The sequence below is a fragment of the Ambystoma mexicanum genome, chromosome 1q (assembly GCF_040938575.1).
Source record: "Ambystoma mexicanum isolate Mex_15411 chromosome 1q, UKY_AmexF1_1, whole genome shotgun sequence".
NCBI lineage: Eukaryota > Metazoa > Chordata > Amphibia > Caudata > Ambystomatidae > Ambystoma > Ambystoma mexicanum.
The window spans coordinates 1,454,549,320-1,454,568,098 of NC_090922.1; the positions used below are offsets into that span (position 1 = coordinate 1,454,549,320).

Genomic DNA, 18,779 nt, shown 5'->3' on the forward strand with positions numbered 1-18,779 from the left:
TCTCCAGACACTCACAACAAGTTATGTGTATTGGGATAAGTACCGAGCCATTCAACACTCCAAGCTGCATTCATACCGGTTTCGGGCAGGGCTGCCTCAACCATTGTGTCAACCACCAAATAATAGACAGCCACAACATAGAATGTATATTTGTTACACACTCCATTCACCCAGGTCCCACCCACAGGTGTACCCACAACATACGGTTGTTGAGAAGGCTCCAGCCAGTCTGGTCGGCACTTCACCACACTACACTACCATATACGGAACTTCCACCCAACAGACTGTCAGGGGGAAGGGACAGAGGCAGGGCTTCTCGGGACTTCAGGTGATGGAAGGCAAGAGGCCATGGGGGCCATTTTGTCTCCACCCGGAATCTACCGATTCCAATGACAGGGCCTGGGCATCCCAAAATGGAGGACGCTCAGGGCACCAGTCATTTCAGCACAGAGCTGCCACCAGGCCGTACCCTGCTCTGTGGGTCACACACAGGTGCCCAAAAACATACACTAGGGGCACAGGGGTGCACCCCTACCCAGGGGTGCCATAGGGGTATCCCATGGGTCTGTTCACCAAACCAAAAGAGAGAGCTGCACCGCCAGGAGTCCCACATGAACTCCTGCGCGGAAAACACCACAGAACACACAATAAAAAGCAGTAATGGACAAGGATACTGAGGCCCTGCCCCTCCGAAGCATTTCCAGCATCACAGTGCTATCAAACTCATGTGAACCACAGAGGAATGCATTTTTTTGCAAATTAGCTCCTTGTACATGGTAGGATTTGATAGACCAATTTCATTGAAGGGCAAACATCCCTTAATTACCATTGGATAACCTGTCACACATGCACAATATTTCCACATTAGCATAACTGGCATCCACAGCTTTTCTCTGACGCACAAAATTATTATGCCTATTTTAGACTTGGCTGGACACAACTATGAAAGTGCTCAACTCCTGCCAAGGACATTCTTCATGCCTAATGTCTGCACCTTATCTACTTCCTGAGGTTATGCCAAGTTTTCTGGTACACAGCAACGTTGGAGAATAGATATTCTCTTATTTTATGGTGCCAAATAATACAGCTGAGCTTGAAACTAATTTGATACAATACACTTTGTACACGTTCTCCATAAGAACTCAAGAATATAGATAAATGTGTCAGAAGCTTCTATTAATTGCCTAGCCTTATCTCAGTCGTGTCTTATTTCTAAGCCGATTCCATTTTTAACCAACCAAACCTTTTGTACGTCAGTCCTTCTTGCTTATCTCAAAACCCTTGCCATGGTTTATAGTTCCCCACACCTGGCTTAGGGACAGAAACCATTTGCATTTGAGTATCCATTTTAAAATACATATTTATCTGTCACTGTGCGCAGTGATCCCTATTTCTAATGTACTTTTTAATTTTAGTAAAAGCAATCTAATCCTGATTTCTACAATGATGGACGGGAGAGTGAAATACCTGACCTACCTACCATTTTATATATATATATATATATCACTTGGGGGGGGGGGTAGGGAGTGGCACCCCCTGTACACTACCACTGACCTCTCCCTATATTCAGTGTCCTGGTCTTTCTGTTCCCTCTCTCTCTCACCTGTCTCTGCCCCCTGGTTTTACTGCACCCTCTCTCTGTCTCCACTCTCCTGTGTCTGCCTATTAACACCCTTCTGGTCTTCTCTCCCTCCAAACTACCTGCTCGTTCCACTACACCTGCTTCTTACCTGCACACACAGATACACACACCACACATACACACACAAAGACACACACACAGCCTCTCTCATGCCTACTCTCAACCTTCTCCCTCCAAAACACCCTTGAATCAGAAAGTTCAACTGGTACAACCCTCTCATACCCAACACCTTACCTATACTCAAAACACTTCAATAGTCACCTCCAAGTCCGTCTCCGCCTGTTACAACTTCAATGCTGGTCTCTTGGTCCACTGCCTCCTCATCTGATCTCACTCATGCACTTTTCACTTTCTTTTGCACCTGCTGTCTTTGTATATTCCAGCCTTTCCTAGTCAGGAGTTCTCAATTACTCTAACTGAGCTACTCCCCAGAGGGACGGGGCCTCTCGCCTGCCTCTTTTTCAGTCTCCATTCTTCTGTGGACTTCTATTTGCTCTGACTGAGTGTTTTCTTTAGGATGTTCTCCAATCCTTGTTGAGTCTCACTTCCAATGGGTTGGGGAGGGATCCTGGGTCCCCCCTGTCCCTCCTACAGTCTCTTTCCAGTCTCAAACCCTCTGCTGCTGTCCCACCATTCGCCTGGGGTCCATCTGGGCTTGGTTGGACTGGTGTTTAGTGTCTCATTCATCTTGGGAAGGAGAAATCCCAGTCCATTCCCACTGGGGTTATGACTTTGTTCCCCTTGTTCCAGGCCGGGTTTTCCAGCTTGAGCCCAAATGCATCATGGTATTGGTAGATAGACTTTTGACCTGCTTTGCATTGTTTCCATGTATTAGTTATTCCTGTCAGGGTTCCACAGGCTCAGGTGCTTGCAGAGCTTTGTGTTTTCTGAAAAAGAAGAAAAAGCAACCTGGCCTAGGATGGAAGCTGATAGGTATTGGGGCAGGGATAGTGTTACCGATAGCCTTGAAAATATTCTGGCACTCTGGGGAGCTGAGGACTAAGGTCTCTCTCAACTCCACCACACCACTTGTGGTGTAGGACCAGCTCTGGCCTTTTGGGTTGCCAACCCCAGTGTGTGCCGGATCCTTGCGGCCCCCTGACCCTGTCACACCTGGGAATAGGGGAAAGGGAAAGTGCAGTAGACCATTGGTTAAAGGCTCATAGGGAAAGCAAGGCAAAGTGTCACAAGATGGCGGGGGACAAGGGATCTTGCAAGGCCCCTGCGAATAGGTATAGCTACTAGGATTTGGTTTAAGCTTCCATGAAACTGAGGAGGTTATCTTCAAGGTAGAAGGCCTTAGGCACAGTGTTCCAACTTTTAGCAGCATTTAAATCAAGGGGTGTGTCGCCACCTCCCCATTTGCTGCCATTTTACTTTACTTTGGATACTCCAAGGAGGTTCTCATTTTTAGATCTCAGAGATCTTTTGGGCCGGTAAGGGGTTATGCAAGTCGAGATGTAATGTGTTCCTCATTTTTTCTATGGATCCGATATTCCATGGGAAGTCAACGCAAGGCTTTCAAGCATGGCGTGGCAAGGTCACATGAAGAGGGAACCACTATGCTGCCATTCGATTTTGAAGCTGGTGAATTTGGTGCGTTTTTAAATCTATGAAGTCTTACATAAATGCCATCACGATAGTCTAGCTGTGATGGTACTAAGGCACTCGCTCATGCCACTTCTGTTTATTGCTGGTCCAAAGATATCTCATGGTCAGAGATTTCTACTCCAAGGAGCATCCGTTTCTCTAGGTTCCAAGGTTTTGAAATGTTTCAAAGTTGCGTGGACATGTTTCTCTATGCAAGCTCCCTACGGGTTGACCTCCCTGTTGACCCCTGACCTAGTACCACTCTGTCCCCAATCAAGAAAGACCTCATGACCTTCTTCATTAACCAGTTTGCATGCAAGAACCAGTTTGCACTCTAGATATTGCAGATAAATTGAGTTTTGTGCAACAACCTCAAGAGACAGTCTGACAAATGATCATTACATTTAGGTTCTGGAATGCTTTGTCGATTATCTTTTAGTGCTGGTCACACCATCTGGTGTCCCCAGACCCCCCCTCTTCTGCACAGCTTGGACCTGCATTTCATCCCATTAACAACATTTCCTCAAGAGGGCTTTAGGGACGACAGCCTTTATCACTGGAGTTTTGAATAAGGAGAACAGGCCTGGGTGGGAGCACGTCCATTGGGCATTAACCTTTTGCCTGCTGGCGTTCGAAGGAACCCATGCACCCAGCCTTAACAAAAAAAGCTCCTCTGATGCTCCCCGGGCCTTCGGAAATAGGATAGGATCTTTACTTTCTGCTCCATTTCCCTCTGGGATTCGGACATGCCCATCTCCTGAAGTCAAAATCATCCTACATTTATTTATGGAAAGATGCATGTACATTCATGGGGTACTGACATGGTTGACCCTCTGGCCATGCATCCACTAGTGCCCATATAAATCTCTCGCAATCATTTCAGGAATGTCTTATATTATGTTGGGTCCCTGGCCACAAATGACTCTGACATCTCCAGGTGAACTGTTAACTCTTGTACTTAGTTCCATGTACATCAAGAACAGTTCATAGAGTCAGGTAAGTTATGGGGACATAGGACACCCACCGGCATCCTCTCTCGGGGCTCCCATCTCTGCAACTGACAACCCTGGAACACTCTCATAGATAAACATTCTCTGCTCTGCATTCCACCTCAAGATTCCACTCACTTGCCATAGATGCAGGCAGATCAAGACACAACACATCATACTTCTCTGGTGCAGGGAGAATCCGAGAAGAAAAGGGGCCTATAAGGAAGAGCCACAGGGCTCTGTGGGCAGAGCTCTCCATTGCAGGCACTGATGGAGAACCTGAGGGAGAGTGATGGTGATGGACCTTCTGCCGCGGTGTATTTGGAATATCAGTAATACCAGACTCTTCATCTAGCACGTCTTGTCAGTCTGTAGATTAGGTTTGAGCTCACACCAGCAATCTGGGGGGGGGTGGGGCATATGCTAAAAAACAGAGAGGAAAGGGATAAATCCCATGATAGGGGCTAGCCGGGAGTGGGCTTGGGGAAAGGTTCCAAGTAACGGTATCTAGTCTATCCATCAAATACCTGTCCATCAAATTATTTTGCATCACGGGGCTTTTAAAGGGTAAGGAACAGAGTAGGGAGGGGCCACCCACCCATTAAAAAAACCTTTTTTAAAAAATGCATTTGTTGCAAAAAATCCGATGGAAATGTCCCTCAATGCAAAAGATTCGATGGAAAGACCATGAACCCAAGTTACACATTCTGTACTCTCATGTATTCGAAGATTTGCTCCTGCGGCCAGACATGGATCAAAAGCCGCTGTGTTGCCCTGCAAGGAACCGCCCCTTCCTGCCTTCAAAAGAGAGTGTTTGAAAGTTATAGAGATAGGATTTGTGGTGTGCAGTAGAACATATAAGAATTTTTGGCACGTGGGGAGCCCGACAAAAGCTTTTCTGCTTAAGTGGAGAGAGCAGGGGAGCTAAAAGAAATATCTGGAACCCACTAATCTAGCTCCTTATAATGTGGCTCCCCGCTCACCGCTAGGAAAGAAGGCTTTCTAACCACTTGCTTGCAGGCCTCATGGCCACGCGGAGTCTTAGGTTTTCCAGTCCATGACCTTCGCAGGTCCTGTCTGTGTTTTTTGTGTCCAAGGCAGAAGGTTCCTGCATTTCAAAAAATACAGTAGCTCATGCGCTCGTTGCCATCCTTGGAAGTCAGGCCTCTTGGGGCGGAACTTCCTGTTGTGGGGACAAGTCATGTAATATGATCAGACTTCCTTGTTACAGAACAGGGCTTCCTTGTATGAACTAGGGCACCAGTACTGGTCTGAACTGGCCCCCTTGGCAATAATTCTGAATTCTAAAAGCGTGAACTGTTTTATTGTGTGCTGTAACTGTTATTTAACCAGCTAGTGTACAGTATGACAATGCCCATTCTGGTGTGCCATAAAATACAAATAAAATAAATATGCCTGCTTATGGGCTTACTCTGTCATGACATCTCTCCATGTTTGCTTTACAGCTCTGCGTTCAGTTCATCACGGAGACCCTCACCGTTGAGATGGCCTGCGAGGCGCTACAGGTAAGACTCTCCTCTTTCCCAGTAAATGAATGCAGGCCAGGAGATTTCAACTAGGTCTGGTGCCTTTTGGATGGAACGAGAAACGTCGTCTTCTTGTGCCTGATTACTGACTCCGACCCAGCCCTAGCGGCCCCTTCAGCGAGTGGTCTATCAAACACAGACAGGTGGCAGCAGGAACATCTGCATCGTCTCAGGCTAGGACATCAGTGAGTCCATGTGCCATGGTATTGTTGGGTGTCCTGACCCACGTTTGAGCTATCATGCTGCAACATTTGGTGCTGTGGGCTTAGAAAATCCAAGATGGCCAAAAAGCCCACATGTGCGCCAGAATCCAGGAGAACCACGCAGATTGTGCGCATACCAAAATGGTTGCCTAACTTGCCACCCACTAGTGCGAGCATGATGGGCCAGGGTGCCATGAGTGGAATGGGTGCCAAAGGTAAAACAGCAGCGCCTGTTAAAAAAAAAAAACGCTTTAAAATTACCTTTGGTTTCTCTGAATGCCAGCTCAAAATGCCTATTTTCAAACATTGCAACACATCCAAAATTCTCACTGAACACCAGCAGACCTCTGGCAGAATTAAGTTTTGTGTGCCTACAAAATCTGGGAAGATGAAGAGCCCAAAATAATGTTGATAACAAGACTGGCTGAGTGCTAAACTGAACTGAAAGACACTAAAATCGAAATGTTTAGAATAAATGAGTGACCTACTTTTGAGTGTCACATAGTTTGTCTCTGTTGAAATGTCATAGTTTTGAACTTAGAATCAGCATTCTAGCTGCATGTGTAAAAATTGTAAGTTTGATTTAAACTGGGAACCCAAAATGACATGTAGCTAAAAATGGACTTAAAGAGATTCCAATTCTGCCTGACATCTACCCCCACAGGAGTTGAAACTCGATCAGCAGGTTCCCAGGCCTGGCTGCATTCTGTTGCCCCTGCCAAAAGGAGGTCACACACTCTCTGATTGAATTACCTGGGGACTGCAGGAAACTAAACAAAGGGCCCAGGCAGATGGTTTATTGGGGGGGTCGTAAATGGCTTCCTTTTGAACAAAGCCCTTCCTTGACTCAGGCAGATGGTTTATTGGGGGGGGTCGTAAAGTGGCTTCCTCTTGGCAGAAACGGGGAGGGGCAGCCCCCTCTGAGGACAGGCTGAGCTTAAAGAAAGTGGATAGACTGGTTTCTCCACCATGTGACCTGGGAAGACACACGAGCGGAAAAGAGGCTGTTACTCTAAATGTATGCATGTTAAAAATCTGACACTTCCTTATCTAAATGCCCACATGCCTTGCACACAACTATATAAATTTGGAGAAAAATCCAATATGGGGAAAGCTACTAAAAAGCGCAAAAAGTTGGCATTTCTTTACCCAAGCTCCTAGAAACGGCAGGGTCAGAACAGTGCCTCCTTTCAGTAATTCATGATGTGTGTATGCAATGACAAACAACTGTGTATCTGTGGAATATGTATTTGGGTCAAATATAGATTTGTGTGCAATTTGACAGGGGAGTGTCCTTTCTGCAGGCCATAAAACAGCATCACCATGACTCACATTTCCTTTCCCCTATCAAGGAAGAGAGAAAAGCTTGACCAATGATCAGTTGAGAGAGGGGCTGGCTTAGTGATGCTGCGCACACACCCACGTTCAAAAGACATAAAAGGAGCCACTGGAAGCTAGAGAGGACATTCAAATCCAGTTGCTGTGGAGCGTGTTGCCGGACCACACAACATCCAGAAGATACCAGTTCCAGACTGACTCCAGCTACATCCTCCAGAACCTAGAACTTATACTTTAGAACCTAAATCAGAGGCCTAAACCCACAAGCTGAGTTCTCTGCAGCAGGCCTCAAATCATTGAAAGCTACTCACAGCCGGGCGAGCTGCTTGAATCCCTTGCCAAGAACTTTTGCCAGGCCAGTGCAGAGATCCAGGAGCCGTGCAGAGACCGCTGTATCCGGACAGACCAGTTCCAGACCAGACCAAACCAGACCGTGCAGAACCGCAGACCCAGAGACCAGATCGCTGTGAAGTGCTGCTAGCCTGATTGATCAGATCCGTGACGAGGTCCAGTCCTTCCAAAATATATTGTAAGTACTAAGGTCAGATTGTGACAGAAATAAACTCTTAGTTTAAAATAATCCAAACTATTTTAATCTAACCAGAACTGCCTCCTAGAAGTTGTTACTTGTCATTTTGTAAAGCTGCACCACTGTCACTTGTCAATTTGAGTTACTTTAAATCCGAAAACGACCCTTACAAAATCGTTCATATCTCTGGAACCGTTCGTCCTAGGAACTTGGTTTAACTTTCCCCTGAGAGCCTAGGATCCCAGCTTTCCAACGAACCCAAGACCGACTTGCCACTCTTTATACTTTTCCCGTAATTGAATTTTACTGCGATTTGCGATTTGGTTAAAAATCCAGCCACGTGTAACCATCAGCAGTCATTTCTTTCCTTGCTAAAAATGTGTTTGCCTCTTAATCACCATCTCTGAATAATTGCTAAAGTGAGCCTGAGCTCATCCCAAGTATCTCTCACTCACCCTGAACCTCCTAAAGGGAATTAAAAGCATTTTCAGCATATTTCTCACTTCACTGCCACCACATTCGAAGCACTTGGGCCTGTGTTTTAAAACTCATACCTGTTTCCTCTGAGCTTGCTGGGGGGGAACTGAATTTCGTACTGTATTTGATTGCATTCCTGAGAAATGTGTGCTCCTCTTTCCATCTCCTTCCATTTCTTACATTGCATAGGGGAGGGGGTGAATTGCCAGAGAAAAAGTGATTATTTTATCTTTTGCTAAAATCATATCAAGTATTTCTGTACTGCATTTTATTCCTCATTGCTTTTCCCTTGAAATCATAAAAGTATTTTCGCTGCCTTATCCATCCTACACCCACTCCTCATTGATTATAAAGAAGTGTGCTAGTGTCACATTACCCATTGTTGATTAACATTATATTTATAAGGGCGATATCGATCATTAATTTATTATAAAAGCGTGGTATCTATATTTTGTTTTATTTCTCCAATAAACCTTTTAAACTTGCAAAACAGAACTACTTCTTGGCTCAGTGGGGTCAGGGGAATTCTAAGAGAGGGGTGTTATATAGGGGTAGTCATCCAGAACTCATGAACTGGACATAAAGATATATCAATAAGGGTTTCCATTCAGTATCCCAGACTAGGCATTGACTTAGCTGTAGTGTTGAATTGAATCCTCTTACAGTATGCTATGCAATGCCATGTTTTTGATGCAGTAGGAAGATGTCGCTTTATGTTTTGTTCTGTTGGGATCAGTGTGCTTGTTCCCCCTTGCACGCTTACATACTTATTCACTCTTTTTTCTGTGGGGGGACGTGATGCTGGTTTCCTTCTCCTTTTCCTGCTGGTTATGTTATGTTGGGTTGTGTAATGTTTTGTTACATTGTTTTGCTTTAAATGTCTAATGTTCAGGCACCTTGAAGCAGCCATAATGTGGCTGGTAGCACCCCCCTAAACACACAAATATATATTTTGTTAAACACAGGAATGGAAGGTAGACCTGGATATTTAATCTTGTAATCAGACTCTGCATCCCTGTTTGGGCATGAGATTTGCATGCTGCCGTCTATTAACGCAACACTATAATTGCAATCCCAGTTGGGAAGGCTATTCAAAGGCTGGATTATGCAGATTAACTCCCCTAAGCACCCAGCCTCAGCCTAAAAGGAGACCTGCCTCACACACCGCTAGACGGAAAAGTTACCCTACTCCATACCTGGATCGCAACAACTCTAGATGACATCACCAAAGAAAAGACCTTTAACCCTTCACGTAAGAAAACAACAGCAAAATGGTTCACCCCACTACTCAGCGCCATGAAAAGAAAAAACGGAAAACTAGAATCTGAATGGAGGACCAACAACACCACTGCAAACAAATTGAAATTCCTGCAACAGATCCGCTCATATAAAAAGGAAATACAAAAAGTGAAGAGGAAACACTACGACAATCGAATCTTCAAAGCACCAAACGCACAAAAAGAACTCTTCAAAAGCATACACTAATTAAACAACCCACCGGGCTGCAACAACACGCCAATTCCATCAATGAAACTTTGCGATGACCTAGGAGACCACTTCAAAAACAAAATAACTTCCATCCAACACACCATACAAAACAGACCAAGCAATCACACCTCAAACCACATCGACACTGATGAGGAATATCCAAACAAGCTACAAAGCTTCCCAGAAATTTCAGTGGAGACTTTGATCAAACTGGTAAACCAAAGCAACAAATCAGGCTCTCCTGAAGACACCTGCACCCCCGGACACATACAAAACAATTCTCAAACAAGGAACCCCCATGAAATACCAGAGGAATCCCCTCAACCTCTCATTCTCAATGGTTAAAGTACCTCAGGCCTTCCAATCGGCTTACATCAAGCCGCTACTCAAAGACTCAACAGGAAATGTAGAGGACTTATCCAACTACAGGCCCATTTCCAACATACCCTACATAGCCAAACTGCTAGAAACATACGTCTACAAAATAACCCAAGAATTCATAGAAGAGCACTGCCTACTAGACCAGACACAAGTTGGTTTCAGACCAATGAGAGGAACAGAATCAGCTCTCCCCTCAATATGGGACGACCTAAAGACAAACGCAGACTCGGACAACAGTACCGCACTGATTCTCCTGAAACACATGTGTATGAGCGCGTTATAAATAAAATATCAATATCAATATCCCCAGCTTTCAACACTGTCAACCACGACATCCTCATAAAGAGACTAGAAGGACTAGGAATAACGGACACCGCCCTACTATGGATCAAATACTTCCTAGCAAACAGAACCGAAACCGTATGGATGAAACCTTTTAAGTCCAGACCTAGAGACTCCACGTGCTGAGTACCACACGGATCATCTTTCTCCCCGCTTCTATTCAACATCTACATGTAACTATTAATCAAACTCCTCAAAAAACACGGCCTCACATGCTACAACTACGCGACGATACTCAAATAATCTTCAACATAAAAGACACCCGAGAAGAAAACACTACACTAGAGAATTGCCTTTGTGATATATTCAACTGGATGAACCTCAACCACCTCAAAATCAACCCAGGCAAAACAGAGATAATGATGGTCTCAAAAAAGGGAGGAGACATCAGCTAAATCACCTGGCCAAGAGAGCTTGGCACCACACCAGCTCCATCATCAACTGTAAAAAAACCTAGGGGTCCTGATGGATAACAACCTCACTCTAGAGCCACAAGTAAACGCTCTACTCAAGACATGTTTCTTCCTCCTGCGAGCAGTGAAAAGGATCCTACCGTTCCTGTCGTTCACCAACAAAACACTTACCATCATCGCTCTGATCATGTCCAGAGTAGATTACGCCAATAGCTTATACCTGGGCATGCCCGAACAACTTCTAAAAAAACTGCAACGCATACAAAGTGCGGCAGCCAGACTCCTCCTCAAGCTACCCAGAAGAGAACACATCACACCCGTGCTACGAATACTACACTGGCTACCATTAAAACAGTGAATAAAGTTCAAGTCCATGTGCATCACGCACAGAGCAATACACAAACAAGGCGCAGAATTCCTAAGCGATAAACTACGCCTACATCAACCAACAAGAACACTGAGATCATGCACCGACATCTGCCTGGAACCAAAATCCTATAACAGAAGAAAACTCGGAGCATCCTCTTTCTCTCACCAGGCACCGAAAAACTGGAATGACCTACCTAAAAATATACGGAACACAACAAACCACCTAGCATTCAGGAAAATCCTCAAATCATGGCTCTTCACAGCGTAAATACAACAGTGACGCACTAGAATGCCCAATCATTAAACAGCGATGAAAATAACACCAACCTCGGTCGCTCCCAAAATGGACATACACAGAACCCAAAGAACGGACCCCACACCAGACCATAAGATATTATGGGAAATAGCAGCAAAGGGAGGTCACCATAACCTGATCACATACTCGGACCGAGACGAAAACCCCTAAACGACTCATCCACTGCCTCCCGGCTGTACCATAACGAAAGCCCCCAGCAGACACATTTAAATAGAAAGTCTGTGAGAGGAGACCACAACACCAGCTCCAGCACCCAAGGAGGAGAATGGTCACCCAACCCACACTAATCAATCCATCAGCATTAGAACTCCTACAGAGCTCGCTAGAATAGAACAGCGAGGATGACTTGGAACACTTACAGAGCGTGTTGGAACAGCACAGGGAGCGCTTCACACAAACCTAAAACCCTGCCACGCGTAAACCCTTTTCCCACCCTGATGAGACTGGGAGTATTGGTGAGCACCACACTCGGACAGAGCTCTGAATGTTAGCATGTTAAACTTCATATAACCCACTAACAAAAACCTCAGCATTTCTGCAGACTTAACTCACTCAAAATCTCACACAACCATCTCTCGCACAACAACCCGCATGCACTTCACAGCAACAACACATAAACCGTACCAACAGCACAAGAGGACTGAGATCTATCCGACACTCGCACCAAAGCTCAGCACCCGGTGTATACCGAGTTGAAGCTGCCAACAGAACACCACTCCTCTCACTATCCTACTCCTGCTTCACCTACTAAGCCATCCCACCTTCTCGTTTGCAGATCCGCCAGAGCGCCTGGGGACCAACTCCGTTGGTGACGGTGCGCGGTACAAATACCTTTAACATTTAACATAAGCACTGCCATAAAGGCCCGAGCAGGCCTCGGGAAGCTCCAGGAAGACTCCCACCAGGGGTCCTGCTTCTAGGCAGCCGCGGTTGGAATCCAACCTTCTTCTAAAGGTGCCCACATTTCCGTCAAGCATTCCTGACTACAGAAGTTGGCTCTTGGTGGCCGTTGGGGTCTAGGAGTGTAAGAAGAGGGGCCTTGCCCTCCTTTATTCTCTTGGGCATGGGTTCAACATGCTCATGCTCACCGTAACACTTTGGAAGGCTCAAAAGTCTGACCACTGCTGAGCCAGAGAAAGCCTTTGTGTCCTTAAGCACTTTGCATGCATGCACAAAAGCACACAAGGAGGGGGTTCGCAAAGATACTTTTATGGTGGTGATTTGATTTGCTCACTTTTCAGGGATTTTCAAACATGGCAAATTTGTGTTTCATAAATACAACCACCACCCACCCAAATGTGTTTTATTAATAGGACTATCAGGGATGCAAACTGTCTGGTCACAGTTACTCTTACCTGCGACTCCATGTGGGGCCGCATTCAGTTCTGTTTCACACCCCGTCCTTTAACTTTGTCTGGCAGGCAGGCAGGCCGGCCGGCTATCTGGCTTCTCAATGCCGACCTATGGCTGCACTGGTGTTCAGCTTTGCTGGCGTGGGTCCAGAAAGACTCCCTTCTTGCACCTCAGTCCTGTTAGGAAGCCTTACCGTGGCCTAAAGCGCTGTACAGAGCAAGGCTGGCCTCATGTCAACAATCACAGCCTAGTAACATAACATGCAAGAAGGGCACCAGTCTGTGACGGTCTGCTAGTTCCCTTCCTCAGACACGTTACCTAACTGTACATGCATGATTACCCCACGTGCTAACACATTCGTAGACCTGGAATGTGTTATAAGTTAGGCTTGGCCATAGACCGCCACAGGAAGACCATTAATTGTGCATATCACTTGTATGTCACTGCATTTCATTCATTGTGCATCTGTCCAGCATGTAAATTATAGCAGTGCCCTTATCTGTAGACAGTTGCCCATGGGGTGTATCTCCCTTACTGCCTGTAGCGCCCAGCCCGATAGAGGTTTGCTGAGTGCCGTGAAAAGTGCTGTTCAGCTGTCACATATCCTGACATAGCAAACCACACTGCACACCCACACTGCAGCTGCAACAGCGTCATTTCTGCTAAACATCTGTTGCATTAATTACAATTGACTATTCACATGCAAAGGGACGCTCCTTTTCTCATGTCTGTCATGACTGGGGTGTTCTGGAGGGCCATTCAACGTACAGTGCTTCAAAGCCATGATAAATGGCAGGAGGCGCTATACAAATAACATAACTTGCACCCCCTTTCTGTAGAGGGTAACTTCACCCGTTCTAAGGTAATGAGAGGAAAGTTGCATCTGGTGGCTGGAGTCGCTCAGGATCTCTGCCTTCCTCAGTATTACCTAACATGCGAATCTAAGCACAGCTCTTGCCTTTTCTGTCTTGCTCGCATATAAATGCACATCTTGGCTTAGTTATATAAACATATAGTAAACGGGTGTTTTTTTTTAAATATTTGAACTTTTTGTAACTTGATACATTTTGTAAGTTTTTAGAAAAATATATGTTTTTAGGGCGACCTTCTGGACACTCACTTACTCCCTTCTGTCGACGATGACGCCAGGTTGAAAGTTAACGGGGAGCAGGGATGGACTGGCCTATAGGGAACTCTGGAGATTTCTTGGTAGGCCTTTGCACCTTGGGCTGGGATGGACTGGCCAATGGGGAACTCTGGAGATTTCCTGGTAGGCCTTTGCACCTTGGGCCTCTTTTGTGTGGTAATTTCCAAATGTTCTCATGGGAAAATGGTTGGGCTTGCTGAAAATGAATAAAATGGGGCCACTTTGAAAAATATTTCCAGGGCCTCTTTTGGTTCCCAGCCGACCCCTGATGAGGAGAGGAGTGTCCCGCCTCCAGCCCCCTCCCCAGGCTTCTCTTGTGCGGCACTTGGCCTCATAGTTGCGGTTTTACCCCCTGACACCATTGCTGCAGGCGTGAGCAGCGATGAAGCGCTTCCTCAGCTACCCCCCCATCTACAGCATTGCATCATCGACATGCTACATAGGCCAAAACTAAACAGCAATGTTTATGATGGCAATATGCGGGCATGGTTGGAAAGTCCCCTTTCTGTGTGTGGCCCGGGGCACGTCTGTTCAAGCAGTTCGGTTAGGCAGGACTGCGATTCATAAGAAGTTGCCAAAACATCCATGTTATTGGAATTTCCCAGGCTTATCTCTACAAGAAAGAGACTGCAAGGCAACCTGAAGGGTTGGGATGCAAAGCTTCAGACACCAGAGCTGCTCCTACATTTGGAAATGCCTGATCCTGGTCTTAAATCTTAATCCAGACTAAACAGCATAGTCGCCGGTTCCCCAGGCTTTCAGTGTTTTGGGTCTCAGCAGGTCTTAACTTGCCCGTGCACCGGCGAGGAGCCAGCCTGCGTTTCTTAATTTGGGAGGGGGCTGGAGAAGACTTGGCAGTGGGCTGATGAGTGATCACCCAATACCCAAGGCCCCCTTCGTGTGGCTTCATGCCTGTTGCACAGTCTGCCTTTGCTTTGAGCACTGTGGTCTTGGTAATACATAGCGTCTCTCTCAGCCCCCAAATGACCTGAAGAAAGCAAGGGAAGCCTGCGGTGATTCACGACTATTTATATGTGCTGCCAATCAGGCAAAGCTCCTCCTTGCGCGGACCACGCGACCCGGCATAGCGCGCACACCAGCATCACTACTTAACCAGGAACGGGATGCGTGGGCTGCATATTAGCCATAGATGGCTGCTGCAGGTGCATTAACTGATTGGGTGGTCTTCACAGGTTTCAAAACCTCAGACACTCGCACACACCCACGTAAAACCAGGGGCACTCATATTTCCTTTCATCCCTGCCTTCATCTATCATGCCCCCCCCCTCTTACCCATATTCCACTCCCATATCCAGCATACTTAGTTTCTCAAAGAGATGCCATCTTTGGGCCTTCTACAACGGGCCATCTAAATGCTGAGTAGAGCAGTTAAGTCTTTGGCTTCATGATGGAGTCTACATAGATATGGGCAGGGCGGGCTGCTCTCCTTTGCCACCGCGCGCCTGCTTTCGCTGTCAGTCTATGATTGTTTAAACACCAACTCGTTACCCATTGGCATTCTGGGTGGATAGTCATTGCAGGATGCCAACTTCTATGAGCAACTTCCCTAATTTGTGGTTTGCTCAAGCACTGGCTCCACAACTTAGGTACACAGCGCAAGTTATATCTATAGAATATGTGTAGGTTTTACTTAGATGACAGCAAACCTGTATTTTATGCATATGTATGCTACAACGTAATCTGAAAATTCAGCATTGTATTTATTGAACTAGGGAAAGGTTAGGTGAGGGCCATAACAATGTTTAGTGAAGACCCACTCAGCCGTACCTTACATGGGTACTCTCATATACTAGTCACTATGACTAGGTAAGGGCAACCAGAGCACACAAGACACCTGGTTCGGTGTCCTCCTTTACCTGGCCTGAAAACCCTCTTCTACATTCTGTTCGTCAGACATTTACTTCCTCCTGCTGTTACTTTGCCTTCATCGTCACAGTGTCAAGGTGGCAATGGATATGGTAAGGTTAGCTGTGAGGCTAGGGTTGGGGGTCAACAGGCGCTATGGCGGAGAATATGGAAGAGAAAAGAAGAGGCGGTTACAGGGGGATTCCCCTGTGACGAGGAAGTGAATGTTAGAAGAAGCGAAGGACTGAATAAATAAAGGTAGACAGAGGTAAAAAAACAGAAGACGTAAAGACATTTATTGACAACACTCTTTAGGGTGGGCTGGGCTGGGATGCATGCCTGGAGGATCGAAGGGTTTCATTGGTGATTCAACAGGGACCACTGCTCTCAATGTGTCCAGATGATTTAACTCAAGAGTCTACAGGGCGTCAGGTAGGCCATGCAGAATGCACAAAGGATAATACTGGCACAAGCAACACACAAGGAACACAACACAGTCTCTCACACTGTGTGTGATGGTTCTGCACCTCCCTTGTCGTATCCCCAGGTTTCTAGGTTTATCATGCCCTTCTGTAGAAAACCTGGTGTTTAGTTTCAGGGACTTGTTCCCACAAAGCTCTCTACAAGGCAGTTAAAATTCCACACTCCACTCGTAAAATGCCCTTCTCCGGTTCATGTTAAAACAAGGTTTTAATTGTAGGAGTGTGTTTGGTGCCCAGAATTGTCTTCTTATCCTCGTTGTCACACTCCCACACCTCTCCTCCTATTACCATTTTGTCCAGGATTTCCCACCCTTGGGTACCCTGACTGATCTTCTCTGGCCTCCTAGCCTTGTTCTCATACCTCGAGCTTCCTTTCCTGACTACCTTGTGCCATGTCAGTCATTCATCCCCCTTGCTGAGGGTCATTCCCCTTGCTGAGGACCAGCCCTTCACCTCCTCCTTCTCTACTGGTGTTACTTTCTCCACTCCCTGATGTCGCCTCCACCCCCTGATGTTACCTCCACCCCCTGATGTTACCTCCTTACCCTCGTGTTTACCACTTCCCCCTGTTACCGGCCCTTCCTCCTCTTGACTAGCACCTCCTTCTGATGTGACCATCTCCATCTGAATACCAAAGCCTCCTGATGGTTCTCTCCTCCAGTTCCCCCTCCAACACTTCCAAAAGCCACTCCTTGATCCCTCTCCATGACTCTCTGATAACCTGCCACACCTGCCTTCTCCAGAATCCCATACCAAATGACTGGGGCCTCAGGATTTTATACTCCCGGGTGGGACTCTTAGTTAGTTGCTGCCAATGTGTTTTTTTTTTATTTTGATCGAGCTGAAATAGAATTGGTTGCTATTCCTGAGTGCACCTGGAGCTGCCTAGGGCTCGGGGGAGGGGAGGCTGACCAAGCCTACAAATGGCCGGTCCGACATCTTGGAATTCGCTCTCTCGAGCCCGACCCTCCCAGGGGCTTCCTGTGCTGAACCTGGGTCTCTTGTTCTTTCAGTGTTTGAATTTAATGTTGTGAAAGCACTTTATAAGCTTTTTAGCTTCTCTGTTTCAATTGAAAATGAAATTGTCAAATTGTATCCCTAGCAAGGAAGCAGTATTTCATGTGTGATACAATGAGTGGCAAAAAGCTCCTAACTTGCAAGACTGTATCCACGGGATTACATGGTGAACAGCACGGTTTCCTGTTGCTTTGATTGCTACATGGTCATAAACTGGCATCGTACCCACTGTGAAACTAGTAACCAAGTAGTCTGTTCTCAAATATTGTTGGTGAAGGTAGGAATACAGTGTATTTTCTGTACGGATAGCATGGTGTTCATGAGATTACACATTTCCATGTTTGAGTTTGGTAGCCTTATAACACTCAAGCAGTGGCTGTCTAGCAATGAGTCCATGGGCAGATTTAAATCTCCTCCAACTACCAACTGGCTATTGCTAGGGAGAGATACTAGCATGCCACATAGATCTGAAACCAACTGACTATTGCTAGGGAGAGATACTAGCATGCCACATAGATCTGAAACCAACTGACTATTGCTAGGGAGAGATACTAGCATGCCACATAGATCTGTGTTATGCTTGAATTGAAATGGCGCTGGTGCGCAGTGTATTCTGGGAGCGCTCAGAGCCATGATGGATATTTACTTCATGCCGCAGTGAAAAGCTGCACACATTTTGCTGAGTGTTAGATTCATGGTGCTGAGGAAAACATGCTTTCCAAACCTGGTGTGCGGTCAAGGACATTTTTGCTGGGAAAGCTAACGTTGTTATGGTTTGTTACTGTTCTCCGTGGAGCATGTTTTAAGAGGAGGGAGGCACTCTGCTCCTTGAGGGTAGCTCTCGATTGACCCAGCTGGCAACCGACGGCTGCTCATCAACTGCGCAAGTGCCATTTCCATAAGGTTCAAGAACTGCCACCCCTTTGCGGAGTGTGTATATATGCGGAAACCCGGAGGTGGTCAGGTGAGACTTCAGCCGGAGAAGGACGCTTCCGTCCGGCACTCCTGTGAGCTGTGGTGCTCTCGACCCGGCTGTTCCCGGGGTCTTCCAGCCGCTTCTGGACGAGATGAGGAATCCTGTTACGCTCACAGTGATGTATTTCCTTTTAAATTCTTTGCTTCTTCTGTGATTTATGTCCATATTACTTCTGTGAGTTACTTTTATGTTATTATTGGTTGCTTCTAAGCTTTGAATAAATAGCCGTATAAGAGCTGACTATCTTCTAAGAGTATGTGGTTGTGAGTATTGCGTCTGTCTGCGTTCAAAGTATTTGCTCTGTAATTGCATTG

General features: G+C 46.2%; 1 protein-coding gene across 4 annotated transcripts in view; it reads left to right on the top strand.

Moving 5' to 3' along the window:
- The window catches only part of BTBD19 (BTB domain containing 19), a 1,265,487-nt gene that overhangs the window by 922,245 nt on the left and 324,463 nt on the right, over nt 1–18,779 (top strand). For all 4 annotated transcript variants that reach the window (XM_069642352.1, XM_069642353.1, XM_069642350.1 and 1 more), the window contains one exon: nt 5,688–5,747. In XM_069642352.1, coding sequence (XP_069498453.1) covers nt 5,688–5,747 — 60 coding nt within the window. The remainder of the gene's footprint in view (nt 1–5,687; nt 5,748–18,779) is intronic.